Source organism: Phodopus roborovskii, unplaced genomic scaffold, assembly GCF_943737965.1.
Source record: "Phodopus roborovskii unplaced genomic scaffold, PHOROB, whole genome shotgun sequence".
NCBI lineage: Eukaryota > Metazoa > Chordata > Mammalia > Rodentia > Cricetidae > Phodopus > Phodopus roborovskii.
The window spans coordinates 22,056,309-22,078,085 of record NW_026125059.1 but is presented as its reverse complement, the minus strand read 5'-3'; the positions used below and the strand labels follow the sequence as shown (position 1 = coordinate 22,078,085).

Sequence of the window (21,777 nt, the reverse complement as noted above, 5' to 3'; positions counted from 1 at the left end):
GGCATGTAGGCAGAGTGAGAAGTCAGTAGAAGGAATACCTTAAGTTGTTTAGCTAACCTGTAATTGGCTGTTAATTGCAGCAGAAGAGATAGCCCTGAACTATATTCTTTGACTGGCTGTGAAACAGAAAGCCTGTACCTTGGAATGTTCTGATGAACATCCTGTTTATTTCTTAAGAGGCAGTAATTTTCTATCTCAGATACATAAGGTTGTGAGGATGGTGATGGTCCCCAACACATATCTATCGCCATGCACAAAAATCAAGTCCAAATTGATTTAAGACCTCAATATCCATCCACACTGAGCCTCATAAAAGAGAAAGTGGGAAATACACTTGAAAGCATTGGCACAGGAGACCACTGCTAAATAGAACACCAGTAGCACAGACACTGAGAGCAACAATTAACAAATGGGACCTCCTGAATCTGAAACGCTTTTGTAAAGCAAAGGACACAGTCAACAAGACAAAATGACAAAATTCCTACAACATGGGAAAAGAACTTCACCAACCCCACATCTGACAGAGGGCTGATCTCAAAAATACACAAGGAACTCAAAGTAGAAATAAAACTACCAAATAATCCAATTAAAAAAAATGGGCTACAGATCTAAACAGAGGATTCTCAACAGAACAATCTTAAATGGCAGAAAGATTCTAAGGAAATACTCAACATCCTTTGTCATCAGGGAAGTGCAAATCAAATCCACTCTGAGATTCTATCTTACACCGATCAGATTGGCTAAGATCAAAAACATCAATGACAATGTATGCTGGAGAGGATGTGGAAAAAGGGGAACGCTCCTCCACTACTGGTGAGAGTACGAATTTGTACAGCCGCTGTGGAAATCAGTAATGGCAATTTCTCAGAAAGTTAGGAATCAACCTACCTCAAGACCCTGCAATACCACTGTTGGGCATATACCCAAAGGAGGCACATTCGCACCACAAGGACTTTTGCTCAACTATGTAATAGTTGTAATAGCCAGAACTTGGAAACAACCTAGATGCCCCTCAACTGAAGTATGGATAAAGAAAATGTGGTACATTTACACAATGGAGTACTACTCAGTGGTAAGAAACAAGGACATCTTAAAATTTGCAGTCAAATGAACAGAACAAGAAAAAAACACATCCTAAGTGAGGTAACCAAAAACCAGAAAGACAAATATAGTATGTACTCACTCTTAAGTGGATACCAGGCATAAAGCAAATGATACCCAACCTACAATCCATAACTCCAGAGAAGCTAGAACCCTCTGGAAACAGATGCAGGAATCTACAACTAACCAATGGGCCAAGCTCCTGGAGTACAATCAAAGTGAGGGAGGAGCAAAAATATGAACAAAGGAGTCAAGACCATGATGGGGAAACCCACAGAATCAGCTGACCTGAGCTAGTGAGAGATCACTGACTCAGGTCTGACAAATGGGGAACCTGCACAAGACCGAACTAGACTCCCTTAATATGGGACAATATATGAGGCCACTAATGTACAAACTGACTTAGTGGAGCCCATTCTGTATGGAGAGACACCTTGCCCAGTCTAGACACAGGGGTGGGGGGGATGGAGAGGAGCCTTGGTCCTGTCTCAATGAGATGATGGGAAAGACTTGGTGGACTTCCTAGGGGAGGCCTTACCCTTTCAGAGGAGCAGATGGGAGGAAGGGGAGTGGGGGGAGTGAGAGGAGGGAAGGGAGGGAAAACTGGGATTAGAATGTAAAAATAAATTGATAAAACAAAAAACAAAACAAAACAAAAACAAGAACATCAGTCTTGCCAGGCCATGGCCACACACACCTTTAATCCCAACACTCCAGAGGCACAGCCAGGCTGATCTCTGTGAGTTCAAGGCCAACCTGGTCTACAGTGTCAGTTCCAGGGCAGCCAAGGCTACACAGATAAACCCTGTCTCGAAAAACAAACAAACAAACAAACAAAAAAAAAAACAACAAATAGTTTCTAAAAATCAAGTCTCTATAAACTTCAAAATCCCTTTAAAAGTTCACAGTCTCTCAACTGTGGGCTCCTGTAAACTAATTTAATTACATGCTTCCTTACTCCAAGAAGGTAGAACCAGGGCACAGCCACAATCGGAAAAAGTGAAATCAGATTTCTGGGACTCACTCACATTCTTCTGGGCTCCTCCAAATGGCTTGCTGCAGCACGCATAGCTTATCGTATAGGCTCAGGCAAGCTCCACTACGTAACTGCTAATGCTCGTGGTGGCTATCCCATGGCACTGGCGTCTCCAAAATGCTGGGGTTTCTTGCAGCAACTGGGCTTCACTTTCACCATTAGGCTCTCTTCATGTGGACAAGCATAATTTCTCTTCATGACCCCTTCAGTCCTGGGTCTTCAACTGCTACTGAGGCTGCACCTTCACCAATGCCCTTTCCTGGCCTCTCCCAGCTGCTCTCTATGGCCTCTTCAAGCCTTTAAAATCACTCCCACCTGAGAGACTCTTACAAATAACCAAGTTCAGCTGCCACCATAAGGTATAGACTGGGCCCCTGCTAGAACACTTGTGCTGACCCTGAAACACTTTCCAGAAGATTTCCCCTCACTGACGCTGAGTGCTGAGCTTTTCTCACTAATTTCTCAGTTCCAGCTGACCAGACACCACAGAGTCTTAATTCAAAATAAGCCAATTGCTCCAATAGTCTTTTTTTTTTTTTTTTTTTTTTTTTTTTTTTTTTTGAGACAGGGTTTCTCTGAGGCTTTGGAGGCTGCTCTTGTAGACCAGGCTGGTCTTGAACTCCTGCCTCTGCTCCAATAGAGTCTTTAAGTAACTCTCAAACTCCCCTCTGAAACTTCATAAGTCTCCATCATCTGTATTTTTCTCAAAATCTTATCTTCTAAGGTCCTTTAGAACTGCTCACCCAGCTCTGAACACCCAATGGATTTTCTAGCCCCATGTTCCAAAGTTATTCCACACCTCCAAAAGAACCACATCGTCAGGTCTGTCACAGAAATTCCCCAGTCCCTAGTACCAATTTCTGTCTTAGTTAGGCTTAACTACTGCTGTTAAAACACCTTGACCCAAAGCAACTTGGGAGGAGAGGGTCTATTTGGTTTTCATACCCCGAGTCACACAGTCCATTGAGGGAAGCTAGCGCAAACAGAGCAGGAACCTGAAGGAGGAGCTGATACAGAGGCCAAAGAGAGTGCTGCTTATTGACCTGCTCAGCCTGCCTTTTCCTGTTTTCATAGAACTGAGGACTACCAGCCCAGCGGTGTCCTCACCCACAATGGGCTGGTGCCTGCTCCATCAGTAACCAGTTAAGAAGACACTCTACAGGCCGGCCCACAGTCAGATCTTATGTAGGCATTTTCTCAGTTAAGGTTATGAGAATATGACCCTTCCAAATCAATCTTTAATCAAGAAAACTCCCACAGGCTTGTTTACCCTAACCCTGATTTCTTTTTAAGATTTATTTATTTATTTATTTATTTATTTATTATGTGTTCTGCCTGCATGTATGCCTAAAGGCCAGAAGAGGGTGCCAGATTTCATTACAGATTGTGAGCCACCATGTGATTGCTGGGAATTGAATTCAGGACCTCTGGAAGAACAGCCAGTGCTCTTAACCTCTGAGCCATCTCTCCAGACCCCTGATTGGGGCATTTTCTGAATTGAAGTTCCCTCTTCTGAGATGACCCTAATTTTTGTCAGGTTGACATAAATGAATAAAAACAATGTTTTGTTTTGTTCTGTTCTGTTCTGTTTTTTGAGACAGGGTTTCTCTGTGTAGGCCTGGCTGTCCTGGAACTCACTATGTAGATCAGGTTATCCTCAAACTCAGAGCTCCGTTTGTTTCAAGTTTTAATTTTTTTGTTTTCCAAGACAGGGTTGTTTTGTATTGCTTTGGAGCCTGTCCTGGAACTCGCTCTGTAGACCAGGCTGGCCTCAAACTCACAGAGATCCACCTGCCTCTGCCTCCTGCATGCTGGGATTAAAGGCGTGCGCCACCAACACCTGGAATCTGTTTTAATTTTTTAAAACACTAGGAAGAGAAGCCATGCCACGCAATAGGACTCACATAGCAGGTTTATTGGAAGAGGAGAGAGAAGGGAGAGAGAGGGGAGAGGGGCAGAGAGGGGAGCAGAGAGGGGGGCAGAGGGGGGAGCAGAGAGGGGGCAGAGGGGGGCAGAGAGGGGGGCAGAGGAGGGGCAGAGGGGGGCAGAGAGGGAGGACAGAGAGAGGGCAGAGGGGGGGCAGAGAGGGGGCAGAGGAGGGGCAGAGGGGGGCAGAGAGGGGGCAGAGGGGGGGCAGAGGGAGGACAGAGAGGGGCAGAGGGGGGCAGAGGGGGAGGACAGAGAGGGGGGCAGAGAAAGGGGCAGAGGGGGCACAGAGAGGGAGGACAGAGAGGGGGGCAGAGAAGGGGCAGAGAGGGGGGCAGAGAGGGGGCAGAGGGGGCACAGAGAGGGAGGACAGAGAGGGGGGCAGAGAAGGGGCAGAGGGGGCAGAGGGGGGAGCAGAGAGGGGGGCAGAGAGGGGCAGAGAGGGGGGACAGAGAGGGGGGCAGAGGGGGGACAGAGACCAGCCGCTGGGGACAAGAGTGGTGCAAGCGAACGAGAGGGGGGTGGGAGGGAGAGAGGTGGGAGGTGGGCAGGGCCCTTTTAAAGGGGAACATTGTGAATGTGCACAGGTGGTGCTCTTAGTGGCTGCAGCTGAGGATGTATGCTGTCAGAACCCCAAGGACAGACCAGTACAGATGCCTGAATACTAATATTCCTCCCTTTTTGTTATGAAGAGGTGAGGCATTAGAAAGGGGTAGCAGAAGTTGGGCAGTGGTGGTACCCACCTTTGATCCTAGCACTCAGGAAGCAGAGACAGGCAGTCTCCATGAATCTGAGGCCTGCCTGGTCTAGAGAGTGAGTGCCAGGATAGGCTGCAAAGCCACACAGAGAAACCCTGTCTCAAAAAAGAAAAAAAGAAAAAAAAAAAAAAAAAAAAAAAAAAAAAAGGAGGGAGGGTTTAACAGGTAAGGCAGGGATGAGGATGCTGTGTTTTCAAGACTACTTCCTACTGACCTAAGGGGCATCATTCATCTTTGGGGCACCTGAGAAAGCTGGGGTGCTGACCACCTCCTGGAGTAACTGCCCTTTTCACTTCACTGTCCAGGCTCTATGGGACTATCAGGCGCAGCCTGGACCTGGCAGAATGCTGTTTGAGGTGGATCCAAGTAGACTCCCTAGGGCTTACAAGCGCCTGATCCTTTCCCATCACCACAACATCACCAGGGCGTGTTTGATAGTCTTGCACCTCCAGCTCTGTGGCTGGGGTCCTGCATCAACAGCTGGTAGTCCTGTATCAATAGCTGATTAGGAATGGTCAGTGGGTCTCAAAAAAAAAAAAAAAAATCCTAATGGGAGCAATGACACAGCTCCCATGAGTGAGGCAGAGAAGACCCAAGGGTCTGCAATTCCTAGCATCCCAGGAACTCAGAGGGTCAATTTAGAGATGGTGCAGGCTGCTCAGTGATTTATCTAACACAGAGCAGGGGCCAAGCGCTCTGAGCCTGGAACAAGGACTTTGAGAAAAGCTGGAAGGCGAGGAGAAGACTGTGCTGGAGCAATGAAGCCTCATACCCAGGGGAACGGCCAGAGGCAGGTAGTCCTGCCAGAGACCCAATTGCCAGTACTGAATGGAAGGCAAAGCCATCAGTGAATGAGAAAACAGATGTGTTGCAGGTGGGAAAGAGGGGATCTATTGAGGGTCGAGCAGGTGGGCAGGGGTCCCAGCATGAAGTGATTACCTTTTGGTGGACTCTGCCACTAAACAAACATGTTAATGTAAAAGGTTTGTTGGGGGTGGGGGAAGTGGAAGAGTGAAGGAGTGACACCTCCTTCCATCTGTCAGGATCACTGGCAGAATGTTGCAAAGGTCCCGTAAATTATAAAGATATAAAGTGCTGGGAAGCAGGTTTTTGGTAGGTTTATTCCCCATGAGTGAGGCAGGATGAGAGCCAATGGCTTTTTAGCAAGCAAGGATCACAAGAAAGGCACAAGCTGGTTATTCATCAATGAAGGGGCAGGGACTGAAGCACTCAATGGTCCAAGACAGGCACAGGTCACCCAGTGAGTCATCACACAAAGGGCAGAAGCCAAGGACTGTGAACCCAAAAGAGCGGTAGTTGCCTGGTACCAGGGCTTAACGAGGCCAAAAGGGAAAAAAATGCTCCAGAGACTAGTCCTCACTCTTGTGAAATGGCCATTGGTGGGGAAGGAGAGCGGCTTTAGATGGAGGGACCCAGTGATCCTAAGAAGTGAGGCTAGCATATGTGGACTGGGTTCCAGGATCCTGCCATGCCTCAAGCTGCAGGAGTAAGCTCCAGGAGAGCCTTTGCCCATACCATGAAGAGAAGTCATGCCATACAACAGGTTTATTGAAAGAGGAGAAAGAAGGGGCAAAGACCAGTCCCTGGGGACAAGAGTGATGCAAGAGAGAGAGAAAAGGAGAGAAGGATGGAGGAGGGCAGGGCCCTTTAAAAAGGGAGCATAGTGAATGTGCACAGGTGGTGCTCTTAGTGGCTGCAGCTGAGGGTGTATCCTGCCAGAACCCCAGGGACAGGCCATTACAGATGCCTGAACACTACCACCACCACCTGCCTCTGCCTCCCTCCTGCTAGATTAAAGGCATGTGCCACCACACCTGGCTCGAACCTTTCTCGTTCTGAGTTCCCAGAGTCCACTTCCAAATACAGCACATACAGTAGACCTGGAAAACTACTGACTGGGGCCAAGCATGGGAGCACACAGTTGTAATTCCAACTAGAAGTTGAGGTCAACTTGAGCTACATAGTGAGACCACCTACTCTCAAAACAAAAACATACTCCTTAGACAAATAGATGGTGTAAAAGATGAACTCCTTTTCCCCAGTACTAGTGCTGCAATCACTCACCACATTGTTGAATTAATGAATGGTTGAATGCTTCCCTAGAATACACAGAGTAACTGTACTTTGTGCTTTTTAACCAGAAGCAGAGGTCCTTAGCTTAGTGTAGCTCCAGTGAAGCTGTAAATGGAGTTTGGGAATCTGCAAACCTTAGAATCAGACTAAAAATTAACTATTTGTGTATTTGTATATAAATGTCCCACTTAATTGTTAAGATTTACTTTTTCTAAGCTGAGTGTTGGTGGTGCACACCTTTAGTCCCAGCACTCGGGAGGCAGAGGCAGGTAGATTTCTGTGAGTTCGAGGTCAGCCTGGTCTATAGAGGTAGTTCCAGGACAGACTCCAAAGCAGTACAGAGAAACCCTGTCTCTAAAAACCAAAAAAAAAAAAAAAAAAAGATTTAATTTTCTATTATTGATGCGTGTGTGCATTTGTGTTCAGATCCCTAGGAGCTGGAGTTGTAGGCAATTGTGAACTGTCCGATGTGAATACTAAGAACCGAACTCTGGTCCTCTTGATGAGCAGTACTCCTCACTCCTAAGCCATCTCTCCAGCCCCAGATTAGTTTTTAATTTCTACATTACATTTATTTGTATATTACTCATTTTGGAGAGCATATGCACATGTCACAGCATGCATTTGAAGGTCAGAAGACAACTTGCAGGAATGAGTTCTCTTCTTCCACCATGTGGGCCCTGGGAATCAAACTCAGGTCATTGGTTGGACTTGGTAGCACGTTTTACTCACTGATCCATCTCCCTGGCCCAATTATTCCTTTGTGTTTGTTTTTGTCTTGTTTCTTGAGACAGGGTTTTTTTCTGTGTAGCCCTGCCTATCCTGGAACTCAGAGATCCGCCTGCCTCTGCTTCCTGAGTGCTGGGACTAAAGGCGTGTGCCACCACTGCCTGGCTAGCAATAGATTCTTAACTTCACATTCTGGGAGGACACCTAGGGCAATGGCCATAGCTTATTTCTTATTTAAATAGGAATGCTCCCCATTCTCCAGCTTTAAACACTTGATGCCCAGCTGATGGGAGGTTTAGGAGGTGTGGCCTTATTAGACAAGTATGTCACTAAAGGCAAGCTGTGCAAGTTTAAAGACTTGCACCATTTCCAATTTGTTTGCTCTATATTGTGTTTGTACCGAAAGCTACAAGCTTTTGGCCAAGCCAGGCAGTGGTGGCGCACGCCTTTAATCTCAGCACTAGGAAGGCAGAGACAGGTGGATCTCTGTGAGTTCGAGACCAGCCTGGTCTATATAGCAGGTTCCAGGCCAGCTAAAGATACTAATTGAGACCCTGTCTCAAAAATGAAGTATATGTGTGTATATGCCTCTCTCTCTCACACACACACACACACACATACATATCCATCCATACATCCATATATACATGCATACATAGAAAGTTATACCACATGGGGTGATAATGCTCCTCAAGATCCCAAGAACTCCAATCTCCAATGCTAGGCATGGAAAACTTCCCTTTGTATTGTTGGTCAAGGTGGTCCATGGTTGCTCTCTTTTTAAGATACAAGTTAGATGTCACAGTACTTAGATGCTGAGGAGGAGCTTTACCTCCCTCTGCCACAGGAAATGAAACCCAAAGAAGTCCTCAAACTGGGCACAGGGCAGGGTCAGATGGGAACTGCCTATCTGAGATCAGAATGCTTGGTCTTTCTACGCCTCTTTCCTCCTGGGCTCTGTGGAATCTAATGTCACCTCACCTCTCTAGAGTCTGGTACAAGCACCTCCTTTGGGCTGGAACACAACTAAACAGATTGTTTCTGTTCTTCAGCCTCTCTAAGAGCTACCACTTCTACAAGCTGATTAACATCCTAAGTAAGATTCGATGTGCCAAAAAAGAAAAAAGAAAAAAAATGGATCAGGGTGCAGGATTTTATACAGCCCTGACTGTCCTGAGACATTTATGTAGACCAGATTGTCCTTGAACTCAGAAGTTCTTCTACCTCCACAGTGCTAGGATTAAAGTCCTGTGCTACCACCTCGCTGGGTCAGGATTTCCAGATGTCATGAAACATGGTCTCAGGGAAGTAAGCCCTCTTCCCTCTCTGAACCTGTTGAACCCCTTGTATAAGTCTTGCAGGTTGCACTCCATTGCTTTTCCTGATGTGGACCTTAATTAAGATTGAGCATATAGTTGTTTAAAATGTGCATTTTAGGACAGCAAGATGGTTCAGTGGGTAAAGGCACTTGCTGCCAAGCCTAAAGAATTGAATTTGATATTCCTGGTTCCCACATGGTGGAAAAAAAATGATGCCCACCAGTTGTCCTCTGGGACGGAAAGAGGAAAGAAAGAGGAGAGACAGGAGACATGGCTGAAAGTGTGGTCATGCCTTCACCCCAGTGCTTGGGAGGAAGGGGCAGGCAGGCCTCAGCACCAGACCCGCTTTGGCTGCACAGTGAGACTTTGTTTCAAAAATAAAGAGTGATTAAAACAAAGTAATTTTTAATGTGTTGAATGATGCTTTGCTTAATATTTACTAAGTATTCCTAAATACCTGGGCCCTCATTATCTAGGTGCTGGAGGATACAGAAATGAACAAAACCAATAGTAATAATAAAAATACTCCCCATTCTTGCAGGCGTTTGGTGGCAAATGACTTTAATCACAAGCACTCTGGAGGCAGAGGCAGGTGGAACTCTGAGTCCTAGACTACAGATTGATAGCCAGGGTTACAAGCCTCATATGTTAACATTGGGAATGACAGGCATAAATCAGGAGTATTGTCCTGACTTGGAATCATTTTGGGCTAAATAGCCAGTACCAGGGTTGCAAGACCTCAAGTCCAAAATACATAAAGGACTGGGGAGATGGCACAGTCGATGAAGGGCTTGCTCTGAAGCCTGAGGACCCAAGCGCAGAGACTCAGCACTCTAGTAAAAAGCCAGGCCTGCAATCCGAACTCTGAGGAGTTGGACACAGCAGAATCCTTAGGACTTGCTGGTTGGCTCAGAAATCAAAGAGAAGGGGCTAACATAGTCCAGTGGATAAATTGCTTGCTGCCCAAGCACGAGGACCTAAGCTGTTATGCCCAGAACCCATATAAACGGAGGGAGCGATGGCACATGCCTGTAATCAAAAGCTCTGGGGGAGCAGAGAGAGACAAGAGGAACCATGGGGTCTTGCAGGCACCCGCTTAAAAAAAAAAAAAAAAAAAAAGAACAAAACGGTTCAGTAAGAGAGACCCTCTCTCAAAAACTAAGGTGGAGAGCGACGGAAGACGGCAAACATCAGCCTCTGGCCACGGACACACGCGCGCGCACACGAAGCCATACTCAGGAGTCCGCTGGCCCCAGCGACGTCACTGCGGTTCTGTGACACGCTCCTCTGTGACGGCAGCAGCGGGTAGGTCGCAGACGCCAGGGCTGAGTCGGCCGCGCCGCCCCGGGGTTCACGCAGGGTCCGACCCGGCGGCGCGCGGCAGCTGAGGGAGGGCCGAGGGCTTTGGCTGCGGCGACTTCGGCTTCCCCGGGAAGGAGCAGCCCCAGGTCAGGATGCGGCGGAGCCACCGCCCAGGCTCGGCCGCTTCCTCTCACAAGCACGCACCTGACTTCTACAGCGAGAACAGCAATAGTTCCCACAGCGTGACTTCGGGGGACAGCAATGGGCGCCGGTCCCCTGGGCCGGAGCTCGAGCAGCCCGAGGGCAGAAGGGCCCGGGGCTCGAGCTGTGGTGAGCCCGCCTTAAGTCCAGGAGTGCCCGGAGGAGACACGCGGGCAGGAAGCTCTCGGCCGAAGCCTGCGCCTCGGAGCCACAATGGCCAGACCGCCTGTGGCGCGGCAACCGTGAGGGGCGGGGCCTCGGGTGCGGGCGGGGTCGAGCCTGGGGGCGAGAGGGCGGGGCGGGCTTGCGGGGCGGGGCCCGGCGCGGACCTGGGTGCAGTTCCGACCTGGTGCCTGAGCGGCCGTGCTCAAACGAGTCCCTGAGGCTACACATTGCCGTGGCGGGTCTCGGGAGGGGGCGGAGGGGATCCTGTGACCGCGCACGGCTGAGGAGGCGCCACGGCGCCGGTGTGAGTGGCAGCCTGGACCCGGGCCCGGCTGCACCCTGACTCAGGCTGGGCGAGTCCTACTGACTGAGGCTCTCCCGCCCCGGACCTGGGGGTGCGCAGGGAGCGTGACTTAGGGGTGCCACAGGACCAAGGCCTGCTGCCCAGCTGTTTAGCACTAGGCTCAGGAGCCTGCGCCCGGGCCCCGGGGGAAGTGCGGGTCTGTGGTGCACAAGACCTCAATGGAACCCTGGGCTCCCGCAGAACCGTGTGGATCTTCCGCAGTCTTGGAGGAGCAGCTCAACCTTATTCCGAGCCTGAATCTGAGGCAGGAGATCCCTCCGGCGCAGGTGTCCAAGAGCTTCCTGAGTACGAGCCAGACCGGCCCGATCCCCTCTGACCTGGCACGGAATCCCAGTTCTCCTGCCCGAGCCGGGGTCCGAGAATCCAGCCCGATCCCCTCTGATCTGGCACGGAATCCCAGTTCTCCTGCCCGAGCCGGGGTCCTAGTGTCCAGCCTCAGCTCGTTTTCCCAGCCCACCCTCGCCTCCTGAGCCCCCAGATCTCGTCCCCGACCCCTCCCGAGCCTCCCCTCCTGAACCTGCACCACCTCACCCTCCATGGCTCGCCATCTCTAAGCGACTTCTCCTGTCCCTGTCCCAGGCCTCCTCTTTCAGGTGCTGAGCGTATTGTTATCGGTGGCAGGAGACGCGCTGGTCAGTGTGTACAGGTCAGAGGAAGAGGGGGCAGGGATGGCTCAGGGAAGGGCAGCAGGGCTGGGCCCCACCAAGGCTTGAGTCTGGTTGAGTCGCGTTCCGGGGGAACTGGGTCTAGGATTCTGCGGTCGGGATTAGGGTGCGTTAGGGCTTCAGAGCATCAGCTTCCGTCCTGGTTTCTCAGGGAGGTCTGCTCCATCCGCTTTCTGTTCACTGCTGTGTCGCTCCTGAGCGTCTTTCTGGCAGGTGAGGAGCTTCGATTCCCTGGGGGGGGGGGGGGCAGCTTTACAAGTTTGCAGCCAAATCCAGCTCGCATGTCCCTGTGTTCCTCAGCTCACTCTAGTGACCCCTGCTTGGTGTCTCACAGTCCTTCTGCAGCCCCAGCCATCACCCCAACCCCCTTGCTTTCCTCCTTGTCCCTTTATACCAGAGGATGCCCTTTCTCTTTCTCCAGCACTCTGGTGGGGTCTCCTGTACCTGGTCCCCCCTTTGGAGAATGTGAGTTGGGGAGACTATGTTCCCAGGTGGAGTGGGGGGGGTTGTGTGGATGGGGCACCACTGGTCTGCTGGGAGAGGGCTGTATGGTAAGCGTTGAGCATAATATCCAGAATGGAAGGGAAACGGGAGTAATTCTCAAGAGGGAGTCTAGCCACACCTTGCTGACTTGGGAGAAGTTGCTTATTTGTCCCTCCTTCAACAGGAACCTAAGGAGACGCTGACTCTAAGGTGAAAGAGGGCAGCTGGGGTGGGAGCTGGGTAGCTCTGAAAATCTATCTCTGGGGGCTTTCGTCCCAGAAATGCATGCACAGGAACAGGTAGCTAACCACGTGGTGCCTACCTCCCCACTGCAGCCAATACCACCAGCGTGTGCATTCCCAGGGCCAGCAGCTGCAGCAGCTCCAGGCAGAACTGAATAAACTCCACAAGGAGGTGTCCAGCGTTCGTGCAGCTCACAGTGAGGTGCGTCCCTGCACTGAGGTGGGGGTGGGTGTAGGAGCTCATGCCCGTTCACTCAAGGCTGCGCTTTGGTACTACCACAGCCTAGGTCCTGAGATGAATCTTTACCACCCCCCATACCCACAGTGGGGACTCTTTTCTCAAGGCCCTTAAGGTCTTATCTCTGAGTATTGACTTACTGAGAGGCTGGCCCACTGTAAATTATCTTACAACCCTCCTGGTCCACCCTCTGCCTCTTTAGAGAGTGGCCAAGCTTGTGTTCCAGAGGCTGAATGAGGACTTTGTGAGGAAACCCGACTATGCACTGAGCTCTGTGGGTAAGACACAGATATGTGGACAGAAACGGACTCCGGGTCATAGACAATGGCACTGATGAGAAAGCCTAGGAGCCCCCGAAAGTGACTTCTGCCTGTTATAGGAGCCTCCATCGACCTGGAGAAGACGTCCAGTGACTACGAGGACACCAACACTGTCTACTTCTGGAATCGCTTGAGCTTCTGGAACTATGCACGTCCACCCTCAGTCATACTGGAGGTGGGCCTGAAACCAGGGTGCAGGGGATGGTACCAATGGGCAGGTGAGGTCTGGAGTAGAGGTCAGTTTGGCATCAGGTGCCCCAATGGAGGCAGGGTCTGGGTGGTGTGGGAAGGCTCCTGCCAAGCCAAGGGTGCAGTTAAACTGCAGGGAACAGTAAGTGCTGGGCCCTCAGCACTGATCACATTGGCTAGGCAACAACAGGGAAGAAGCTCTGGGCTGAGCAGAAGCTCTAGGGCGGGGTCTTGCTCCGCAGCTCAGGGTGCCCTCCAGTTCTCAGTACCATCTGCTCTTGGGTTTGTCATATGTTCTGATGGCCTACCCAAACCCCTGCAGCCAGATGTGTTCCCTGGAAACTGCTGGGCTTTCGAAGGTGATCAAGGCCAGGTGGTGATCCGACTGCCAGGCCATGTGCAGTTAAGCGACATCACTCTGCAGCATCCTCCACCCACCGTGGCACACACTGGAGGAGCCAGCAGTGCACCCCGGGACTTTGCAGTCTTTGTAAGTGGGGCTGAGGCCAGGAGGCAGGGGGCTTTTAGAAAACCCTGGGTGGTGAGAACCATTGCCAGTATTTGTCATTGTTTGTTCATCTGTCTATGAGGTGGACACACTCACAGGCTGCTGCAGGCTGTAAGCTTAGCATCCCTGGTTCTAGGATGTCCTGGCTATTACTGGTTTCTTCAAGCCTACATTCCACACTGTACATCCTACATCAGAACGTAAACTAGGACACATGTAGCTGTTTTCTCTCCCTTCCTCTGTGCCTCACTGCTCCTCCACACTTCACCCACCAGGGGCTCCAAGCTGATGATGAGACTGAAGTGTTCTTGGGGAAATTCATCTTTGATGTGCAGAAGTCTGAAATTCAGACTTTCCACCTACAGGTGTGTTTATCCTGGGGGGGGAGGGAGTACTAAGAGGGGGCAGTGAATATTGATGGGGAAGACAGTCTTGAGAGCAGTTGTTGGCATGACCCATTTGTCTCCCCAGAATGACCCGCCATCAGCCTTCCCCAAGGTGAAGATTCAGATTCTAAGCAACTGGGGCCATCCACGTTTCACGTGCTTATATCGAGTCCGTGCCCATGGTGTGCGGATCTCAGAGGGGGCAGAAGACAATGCCACAGGGGTTGCTGGGGGACCCCATTAAAAATGCTGATGGTTGGAGCAGAATTGAAATTTGTGCTAGAGAAAACTGCATAGGAGTTGGGAGGTCACCTTTTGGTGAAAGCCCCGGCTGCCTATGACAAGTCAGTATGCAGAATGTGCCCCTCGACATATTCTCTTTTCCTGGAAAAGTCCAGAGTCATATAGTAGCAAAAGTTGATGCTTACAGTCTACCATATGCAAGAGACACTGCTGTGTACACGATGCAGCTTGATCCTCAGTACAAAGAAGGAAACTGCTCAGGCAAGCCAACTTGCTCCAATCATACCAGTGAAAAGTAACACAAGAGACAACCCTCCTCACCTGGAGAAATAGCAGGCAGCTGAAGCCATACTTGTGCTCAAATCCCTACCCTCAACTCCAGAAAACATCCTTTACAGATAGAGAGGAAAATCTCTTCTGGCAAACAGTGGGAAGCTAAGATCTGGGAACTTCTAGGAAACCTTTGAGTCAAAGCTGACCTAGCCTTGGTAGCGCTCATGCAGTTGGTCATTACTAGGACCTTAGGAGGTCATCTGATGTCCATCAGATCTAAGAATCTTCACTGGTGAAAAGAACTGGGGGTGGGAATGGGAAGGGCAGTCAGTCAAATAAGTAAAGTTCCCAAGGGTAGAAAAGAGCCTAGCATCAGCAAAGAAAAGCATTATTTATCTTGGATGTTAGGATGGCATGAGACAGATCATTTATCCACCTATTTAAATTAGGGTGATAGTATTTTGTCATTTGAATACAAAAGCACCCACACCAAGTATTCTCAAACCTGAGGATTGGGGGCTGGAGAGATGGCTCATTGTTAAGAGTACTGGCTGCCCTTCCAGAGGACCTGAGTTTTGATTCCCAGCACCCACATGGCAGCTCACAACCACCTGTAACTCCAGTTCCAGGGAATCTAATGCCCTCTTCCAGCCTTCTCAGGCACTAGGCACACAAGTGGTATATTCAAGCAGGCAGAACACCCAAACACATAAAAATTCAACAAAAGATAAGGTTAGGGCAGGTGAGACGTCTCAACAGGGAAAGGCAACCAAACCTGGCAACTGGAATTTAATCCCTGGGTCCCACATAGTGGAAGAAGAGTTGTCCTCTGCCTGCCACATGCTGTGGCACTTACACACACACACATAACAGTAATAAAAATAATTAGGTTAAAGTAGGTTAAGTAGGTCAAGTAGGTTAAAGGGGGCTTGCCACCACCAAGTCTTATGACCTGAGTTCAGTCTCTGGGACCCATACAATAGATAGCCAAATCTCACAGGTTGTCTTTTGACCTCCATGTGTACCATGATAGATACATGCGCACACATACAAAATAAATATAGTAGGAACAAATTAAAACTAAGGCTAAAAATAGAACTAAGGGCTGGATATGGCAGTGCCCAGATGCTTTTAATTCCAGCACTCAGGAGGCAGAGGTAGGGACATTTCTATGAGTTTGAGGCCAGGAAAGTCAGTGCTACATAGGCCCTGTTTCAAAACTTCCCAGCACTTGGGAGAAAGAGGCAGTGGCAGGTGGATGGGTAGTGGTAGAGTGGACAGAGCATCAGTTTGCCTAGTCTGTAAGACCCCATGGCCCTGGTTTCAGCTCTCAATATGCATACACAGAGGCCAGAGGAATCAAAACCCTTAAGACTTTTCATATATTTTCTCCATCTAAGGCTGACCTAGAACTCACTATGTAGCCCAGGTTAGCATAAAGTTCAAGGCATTACTACTCCTGCCTCAGGCACTCCAATGCTAGGACTGCAGACATGAACCACCTCATTCATACGTTTCATACATGTATGATGAGTATGCATACCACTGTTAGTGTGGAGGTCAGAGGGCAACTTTGTGGAGTTAATTTTCTCCTTCCACCTTTACATGGATCCTATAAGTAGAATTCAGGTTGTTAAGCTTGTACAGCAAGCACTTAATGCAGTTGGCAATCATACAAGGCCCTCTTAAGTTTTTTGAAACAGTGTCTTATGTAGCCCAGGCTATCCTCAAACAGTATTGGGAGATAATCTTGAACTCTAGAGCCCTCCAAGTATACTCAAAGATAAGGTAAGTGGTGGAGCCTGACTCAGGCATGTCTTAGACCCTAGGCACAATTCCCAGAACCAAGCATAAAACAAATGCAGCCACTGAGGGGGTATTTATATTGTCATTGACATATGAATACATTTTCAAAAAGCAGATAAGCATATATAAAAATAAAATTTTCATGTGTATAAAAACATATGAAACAGTAACAGCTAAGGGAAAAATACTTGGAACATGTTGAAAAGAAGAGCAGAATGAAGACTTGACACGGCCCTGACTGAAAACCAGGCACAGTAGCACAAGCCTAATTCCAGCATTCGTGAGGTTGAGGCAGGATGGTAAATTGCAAGCCAGCCTAGGCTACACAAATGTTCCCAAAAAACAGTGGAACACAGCTAGCCCTAGAGATCTAATAGTCTCAGTCTACAGTGAAATGTGTCATTCTCTCAATTTTGCCACCTCTTATGAGGCATAGCACCTTCCATCTTGTCCATGTTCCCAGCTCAGCTCCACCCAGAGGAAGGAATAACCACATGCTTACTTTATATTCAAACTTTGTGTTTTCAAAATGAATAGACCCAATTTGCTTGGATATGATTATTGGACCAGGGGAACCTTTCACTCAACAAGCCCAGGGTCAACAAAGACTTAGGTCAAAGTAAGGCTATCTATAGCAGCCTGTAACTCAAGAAAGAGATGACCTTTATACAGGTCTTTCCTGAATGGGATGTCAGGAACAGGTAGATAGGTCAAGAGCAGCAATAGCAAAAGCAAGTATCAAAGTAAACTATAAAGTGGGAAGAATGTGCAGGGTTGGTCCACAGTCTGGAGAATGGTGCCGGCTGAAATAGACTGATCACAGCCTACTCTCCAAGGGAACCTATGCCTGGGGGGGCTGTGCAGGGACCTTGGCTGGAGCTGGAGGTGCCTTCAATGGGGCCCAGCCTTGGGCTCTGAAGTAGGAAACCAGCTGAGTGGGCACTTCTGCAAGAACAGTCTGTGCCAGTGCTTCCCGTGGAGCCTGTCAGAAGAAAGGCAAGGTCAGTGAGGGCCGTGAGTCTCCCAGGGTCTACATCTTACCTAAAATTCAACCTTGTCAGGCTTTGATGAAAAGGCTTTTTCTACTGGACCTCAACCCCACCCCCATCACTCTGCAAACTCTTCCCCTACTCACATTCTGAAATCGTCGATAGGGCACAAACTGCACTATGTCCCGGGAAGCTGCTTCTCCATAGCGCGTACGAAGAGGGCCACCATCAGCATCCAGCTGTTCCATGACCTCGAAGTCAGCACCGCCCACGCCCACAATGATCACAGACATGGGCAGCTTTGAGGCTTGCACCACAGCCTCACATGTAGCCTCGACGTCTGTCACAGCGCCGTCAGTCAAAAGCAACAGTACGAAGTATTGCTAGAGACAAGTGCATATACTGAGGAAAATCCTCTTTCCCAACCCCTCTCAACAAACCAGGTACACATTCCCACTAACGAGACAGTCCTCATTACACAGTGCTTGACACCTCAGCACCAGTTATCCACAGCTCTTACCGAAGCAGTCCTCTGCTGTGCAGCCTGGGCTGCAAATCTAGCCACATGGTTGATGATGGGTGCAAAGTTGGTAGGGCCATAGAGGCGAACTTGGGGCAGTGCTTGACGGTAGGCATCTACAATACCCTGGATACCTACAAAGAACAGAAAATTCTGTAAAGTTGTAGAGCTTAGATTAAGTCATACCTGAAATCTGTTCATCTAGACCCAGAAGATTTGGAAACCTGAAAATATTTCATCTTTGTTACTCAGGACACAGCTCTAGCCAACAAATGAAATTAAAGGGCAAAGAAGACAGGACTTGCATTGAAACCTAGATTACGGCCGGGCGGTGGTGGTACATGACTTTAATCCCAGCACTCGAGTGGCAGAGGCAGGAGGATCTCTGTGAGTCCGAGACCAGTCTGGTCTACAAGAGCAAGTTCCAGGATCCTTAACACAGCAGTCACTGCTGGGCCACCCAGTCCTTTTCCATGTTTTCATTTGAGACCAAGTTGCCCAGGCAGGCCTTGAACTTTTGATTTTCTCTCGTCCCAGCCCCAGTTAACTTTAGTTTTATTTTAAAACCAAAGTACAAAGAATAAGCAACTTGTCCAAGGCCATGAGTAATAAGATGAACTTAACCCCAATGGGCTAGCTCTAATCGCCACTCCTCTGTACAAAGAGGCAGGCTTCTCCCTCCCAGTCTTCTCTACCATGAACGCACACTCAGAAGTCTGGATCACACTGGAGAAAGCAGAATTACCTGCACAATAGGGATTACTGGGATTGAAGTTCAAGGCAAATTCATGTGAGACCTGAGGGCAGGAATGAAAAATGACTCAGCCAGGTGTGAGTTACCTCCAATATCAGCACACAGGAGACTAAGACTAGAAGATTTCAAGTTTACATCTAGCCTGCGTTATACAGTGAGACCAATTTCAAAAAGAAAAAATGGGGGGAAAAAGTGCTGGGTATAAGAGTTCATTCGTTTAACCCAGCTCAGAGGGACATTAGGGTCTCTGTACACTTGGGCCGGTCTGAACAAAAACCAAACAAAAAGTCAAAAGAGAGAGGAGGGAAAGAGAGAACAATCTTCCTTCCCTCCTTCACCTCCTTTTTTTTTTTTTGCCTCCTGAGCACACACACACACACCACTTTTTACCCTCCAAACAGGATCTATGTAAACCAGGCTGGTCTTGAACTCAGAGAGATGCACTTGCCACTGCCTCCCAAATGCTGGGATAAAAGTGCTGATCCATAACACTCAGCAAAGATTTTAATTTTTTTTTTTTTTTTTTATTTTATTTCCAACAGGGTTATGTGGTGTAGCCTTGGCTGTCCTGGAACTCATTACATAGACAGGCTGGCCTCAAACTCACAGAGATCCACCTGCCTCTGCCTCCCCAGTGCTGGGATTAAAGTTGTGCACCAGCATGCCTGGTGAACAGAAGAATGCACTGGGTTCCCTTTGGAGCTGAGCTACAGGTAGCTAATCATCTTATGAAGGGTTCAACAGCTAAGCCATCTCTCCAGGTACCCACCAGCCCTTTCTGTGCCAAGAAATATGACATTCTTGAGGGGCTCAAGTGCAGTCAGCAGAGTACATGTCTAGCATATTTAAGGCCCTGGGTTCAAGCCTCAAAACTACAAAAATCAAAGCAAGGGCTCTCTGATAAAGGCCAGGGCTCCCGCCGGAACTACCTGGTCTTGCACTTGCTGTATGCCGGTCTACTACTACAGAGCTCGTTATGTCTCCTTGTAGCTAGATGCCAAGTGATAAACAAACTTACAGCAGACTCTGGAATTAGGATCTTGATACTAAAACCTAGCATAGAGAGAAGGAAGAAGAAAGCTTACCTGCCAGTTGGGGGGTACCTGGGCCCCAAATCCAAATGCTGGAAACAGCTTGTCTCTGTGGAGAAGCAATGAGGGGTTCCTGAGTCTAGAGGTGGAAACGTGAACAGGGCATGGGAGCGGCCAGAACCTGAAACTCACGAGTCATAGTCTTGAACCACGCTGCCCACACTCCACAGTGCTGTCAGATACTCATTGACTCCTGAAGGGCTCAGATAGTGCAGGGAGTCAGGGGAGGATGGGTCTCCATTGGAGCCAGTGAAGTCTACACCCACCTGGGAAGAGACCAAGAGAGCAAGAATGGAGGTAAGGGCTACCTTAGCCTTAAGACCTGATCACTTGCCCCTAGGATGGCAACTTACAGTAAAGTTGATTTGGCAGCCTCCCATCACATAGTCCAGGAAGGAATACTCTGTTTCTACCTGCAGATGAAACCAGGGTCAGGTCATGGCTCATAACGGGCTAGCACCATGGAGTCCAAAGCTCAGAACTCAGCCTGGGTCACATGGGCTACCATCTTACCTGGCAAGTTTTGACGCGGACAATTCCAGAGTTCTTGTAGCTTTTCTTTTTCTGCTGCTTCTCGGGATGGATACATTCAAATTCAGCCTGGTGGAGAGACAAAGTAGGGCGGGAAACCGCCACAGCATCAGCTAAGGACCTAAGCTGCTCTCGCCAGACTTTCCTCTGGGAAGCTGCTGTCACGGCCCACCGGAGCACTGGCAACACGTACCGGAACTGCTTGAAGCTGGGCCAACGTGGTGTGGAAGGTACCAATGAGATCATGTGAGCCATCACTGTCATAGTCCGAGCAGCGCACCTGAGGGAGGGTGTGTATTCGTATAACAGAGACACAGGGTGGGCAAGAAGTCCCTTCCCAGGATCTGTTCCTCACCTGGATGGGTGTGCCAGGGTCCCCACCACAGAAATGCTGAAGAGAAACCGAGAAGCGTTTCCATGTAGGGTTCAGGTTGTTCTTGATTACCTGGAGTGGAGGGTAGTGAGTTCGGAGCTGACCTATGAAGAGCCCCCGCCTTCTCCTACCCAGTTTTTCTCCCTCAGTTCCCAAACGTGTCAATCACACACCCTGAAGATTCCCTCCCTGTCAACCCATCAACAGCAGGAGTCACACCTCAGACCGGTAAATCAGGTGCCACTTCCCATCACCTTGACGGAAGAACTCCAAGAACGGGTCAGATTTTCCCAGGAAGTCCTGCCGATGCCAAAGAGACTCGTTACAAGACAGAAGACAGGCAGTGTCTCAGCCCTCTGTCCCCTTAATTCTTAGGTCCCCAGGGCCGCCTTCCAGACACACCTTCTTATCCAAGTTTCTAGCTTCCACCTCCATGGTCACTACACGACTGTCCTTTAACTCCTGGGCTGAAACCTAGGAAGAGAGGACTACATCACCTCATGAATTCTTCATTACATAAACTGCTTCCCCACCCAGGGTTTATTTCTTACAGTAATGGTTCCCTGCCCGGCAGGCTTCCCCGGCTTCAACATCAAGGGTAGAGTCAAAGTGTGGCTGGACACAATCTGGGGGAAAATGATGTGAGAGAGGCTTCAGTACCTCAGACGGGGTTAGCTCCTGTGTGGCTGGCACATCCCAGCTTCTTAACCCCTGACCCTACATACCTGACCTAGGGAGCACTCTGCTCCCCCTAGGAAGTCATCGTCCCCCAGCTCTGGTGTCTTGTTGTCTATGTCATAGACTCCAAAGCGCAGCTTCTGGACAGTCTCAAAGTGGTACTCCACCTGCAGAGTCTTGGAGAACGCAGGGCTTGAGCAGTTCCGAACTCGCTCCGTCCGGCAAAGCTGTAGGAAGAGGCCGATAAGCATCACACCAAAACATAATCCTACCCTCCCTCAATGACCTTAACCTTGAAGGTCCATCTCACCTCAGCCCAGGTGCCCCCTCCTACATCCTGCAAAAGGACACAGAGTGGGTCAGATTTGGAGCCGATGTCCTTGTCAATGAGATGGTCACAGGAAACAGACAGCTGAACCAAGGTCACACAGTGGGCCATCTGGAGGGAAAGAGCTGGGTCAAGCATCAGGGCCTCTCCTCCATCTTTCACTGA

The 21,777-nt window shown here is 49.3% G+C and overlaps 2 protein-coding genes across 5 annotated transcripts in view; one reads left to right on the top strand and one right to left on the bottom strand.

The window, feature by feature from the left end:
- Positions 1-10,287: 10,287 nt before the first annotated feature.
- On the top strand, positions 10,288-14,287 carry Spag4 (sperm associated antigen 4). Of its 2 annotated transcripts, none has more exons than XM_051188262.1 (12): positions 10,288-10,595; positions 11,176-11,280; positions 11,575-11,641; positions 11,812-11,873; positions 12,082-12,125; positions 12,328-12,353; positions 12,479-12,587; positions 12,826-12,901; positions 13,003-13,118; positions 13,455-13,622; positions 13,916-14,005; positions 14,112-14,287. In XM_051188262.1, exons 1-12 carry the CDS (start codon positions 10,418-10,420, stop codon positions 14,268-14,270), a joined length of 1,200 nt encoding a protein of 399 aa, XP_051044219.1. In that variant the 5' UTR covers positions 10,288-10,417; the 3' UTR covers positions 14,271-14,287. The 2 variants fall into 2 exon arrangements, with proteins under 2 accessions (XP_051044219.1, XP_051044209.1); XM_051188252.1 differs by having other exon boundaries at positions 10,288-10,727.
- A 2,119-nt stretch (positions 14,288-16,406) lies between these two features.
- Cpne1 (copine 1) overlaps positions 16,407-21,777 on the bottom strand; it is a 37,817-nt gene continuing 32,446 nt past the window's right edge. For all 3 annotated transcript variants that reach the window (XM_051188239.1, XM_051188222.1, XM_051188231.1), the window contains exons 2-16: positions 21,595-21,723; positions 21,332-21,511; positions 21,158-21,232; positions 21,009-21,080; positions 20,826-20,906; positions 20,589-20,678; positions 20,427-20,513; positions 20,216-20,302; positions 20,056-20,115; positions 19,835-19,968; positions 19,697-19,751; positions 18,603-18,654; positions 17,858-17,991; positions 17,484-17,720; positions 16,407-17,330 (exon numbers count right to left, since the gene is read on the bottom strand). In XM_051188239.1, the coding sequence (XP_051044196.1) occupies positions 17,190-17,330; positions 17,484-17,720; positions 17,858-17,991; positions 18,603-18,654; positions 19,697-19,751; positions 19,835-19,968; positions 20,056-20,115; positions 20,216-20,302; positions 20,427-20,513; positions 20,589-20,678; positions 20,826-20,906; positions 21,009-21,080; positions 21,158-21,232; positions 21,332-21,511; positions 21,595-21,723 (1,614 nt within the window). In that variant the 3' untranslated portion in view covers positions 16,407-17,189. The remainder of the gene's footprint in view (positions 17,331-17,483; positions 17,721-17,857; positions 17,992-18,602; positions 18,655-19,696; positions 19,752-19,834; positions 19,969-20,055; positions 20,116-20,215; positions 20,303-20,426; positions 20,514-20,588; positions 20,679-20,825; positions 20,907-21,008; positions 21,081-21,157; positions 21,233-21,331; positions 21,512-21,594; positions 21,724-21,777) is intronic.

Bases quoted from the DNA above. Each gene is read 5' to 3' on its own strand.
- Spag4 (XM_051188252.1), top strand. From the start codon at position 10,418: ATGCGGCGGAGCCACCGCCCAGGCTCGGCCGCTTCCTCTCACAAGCAC. The intron at 11,642-11,811 runs GTCAGAGGAAGA...CTGGTTTCTCAG, and splicing joins GCGCTGGTCAGTGTGTACAG to GGAGGTCTGCTCCATCCGCT. The intron at 13,623-13,915 runs GTAAGTGGGGCT...TTCACCCACCAG, and splicing joins CCCGGGACTTTGCAGTCTTT to GGGCTCCAAGCTGATGATGA.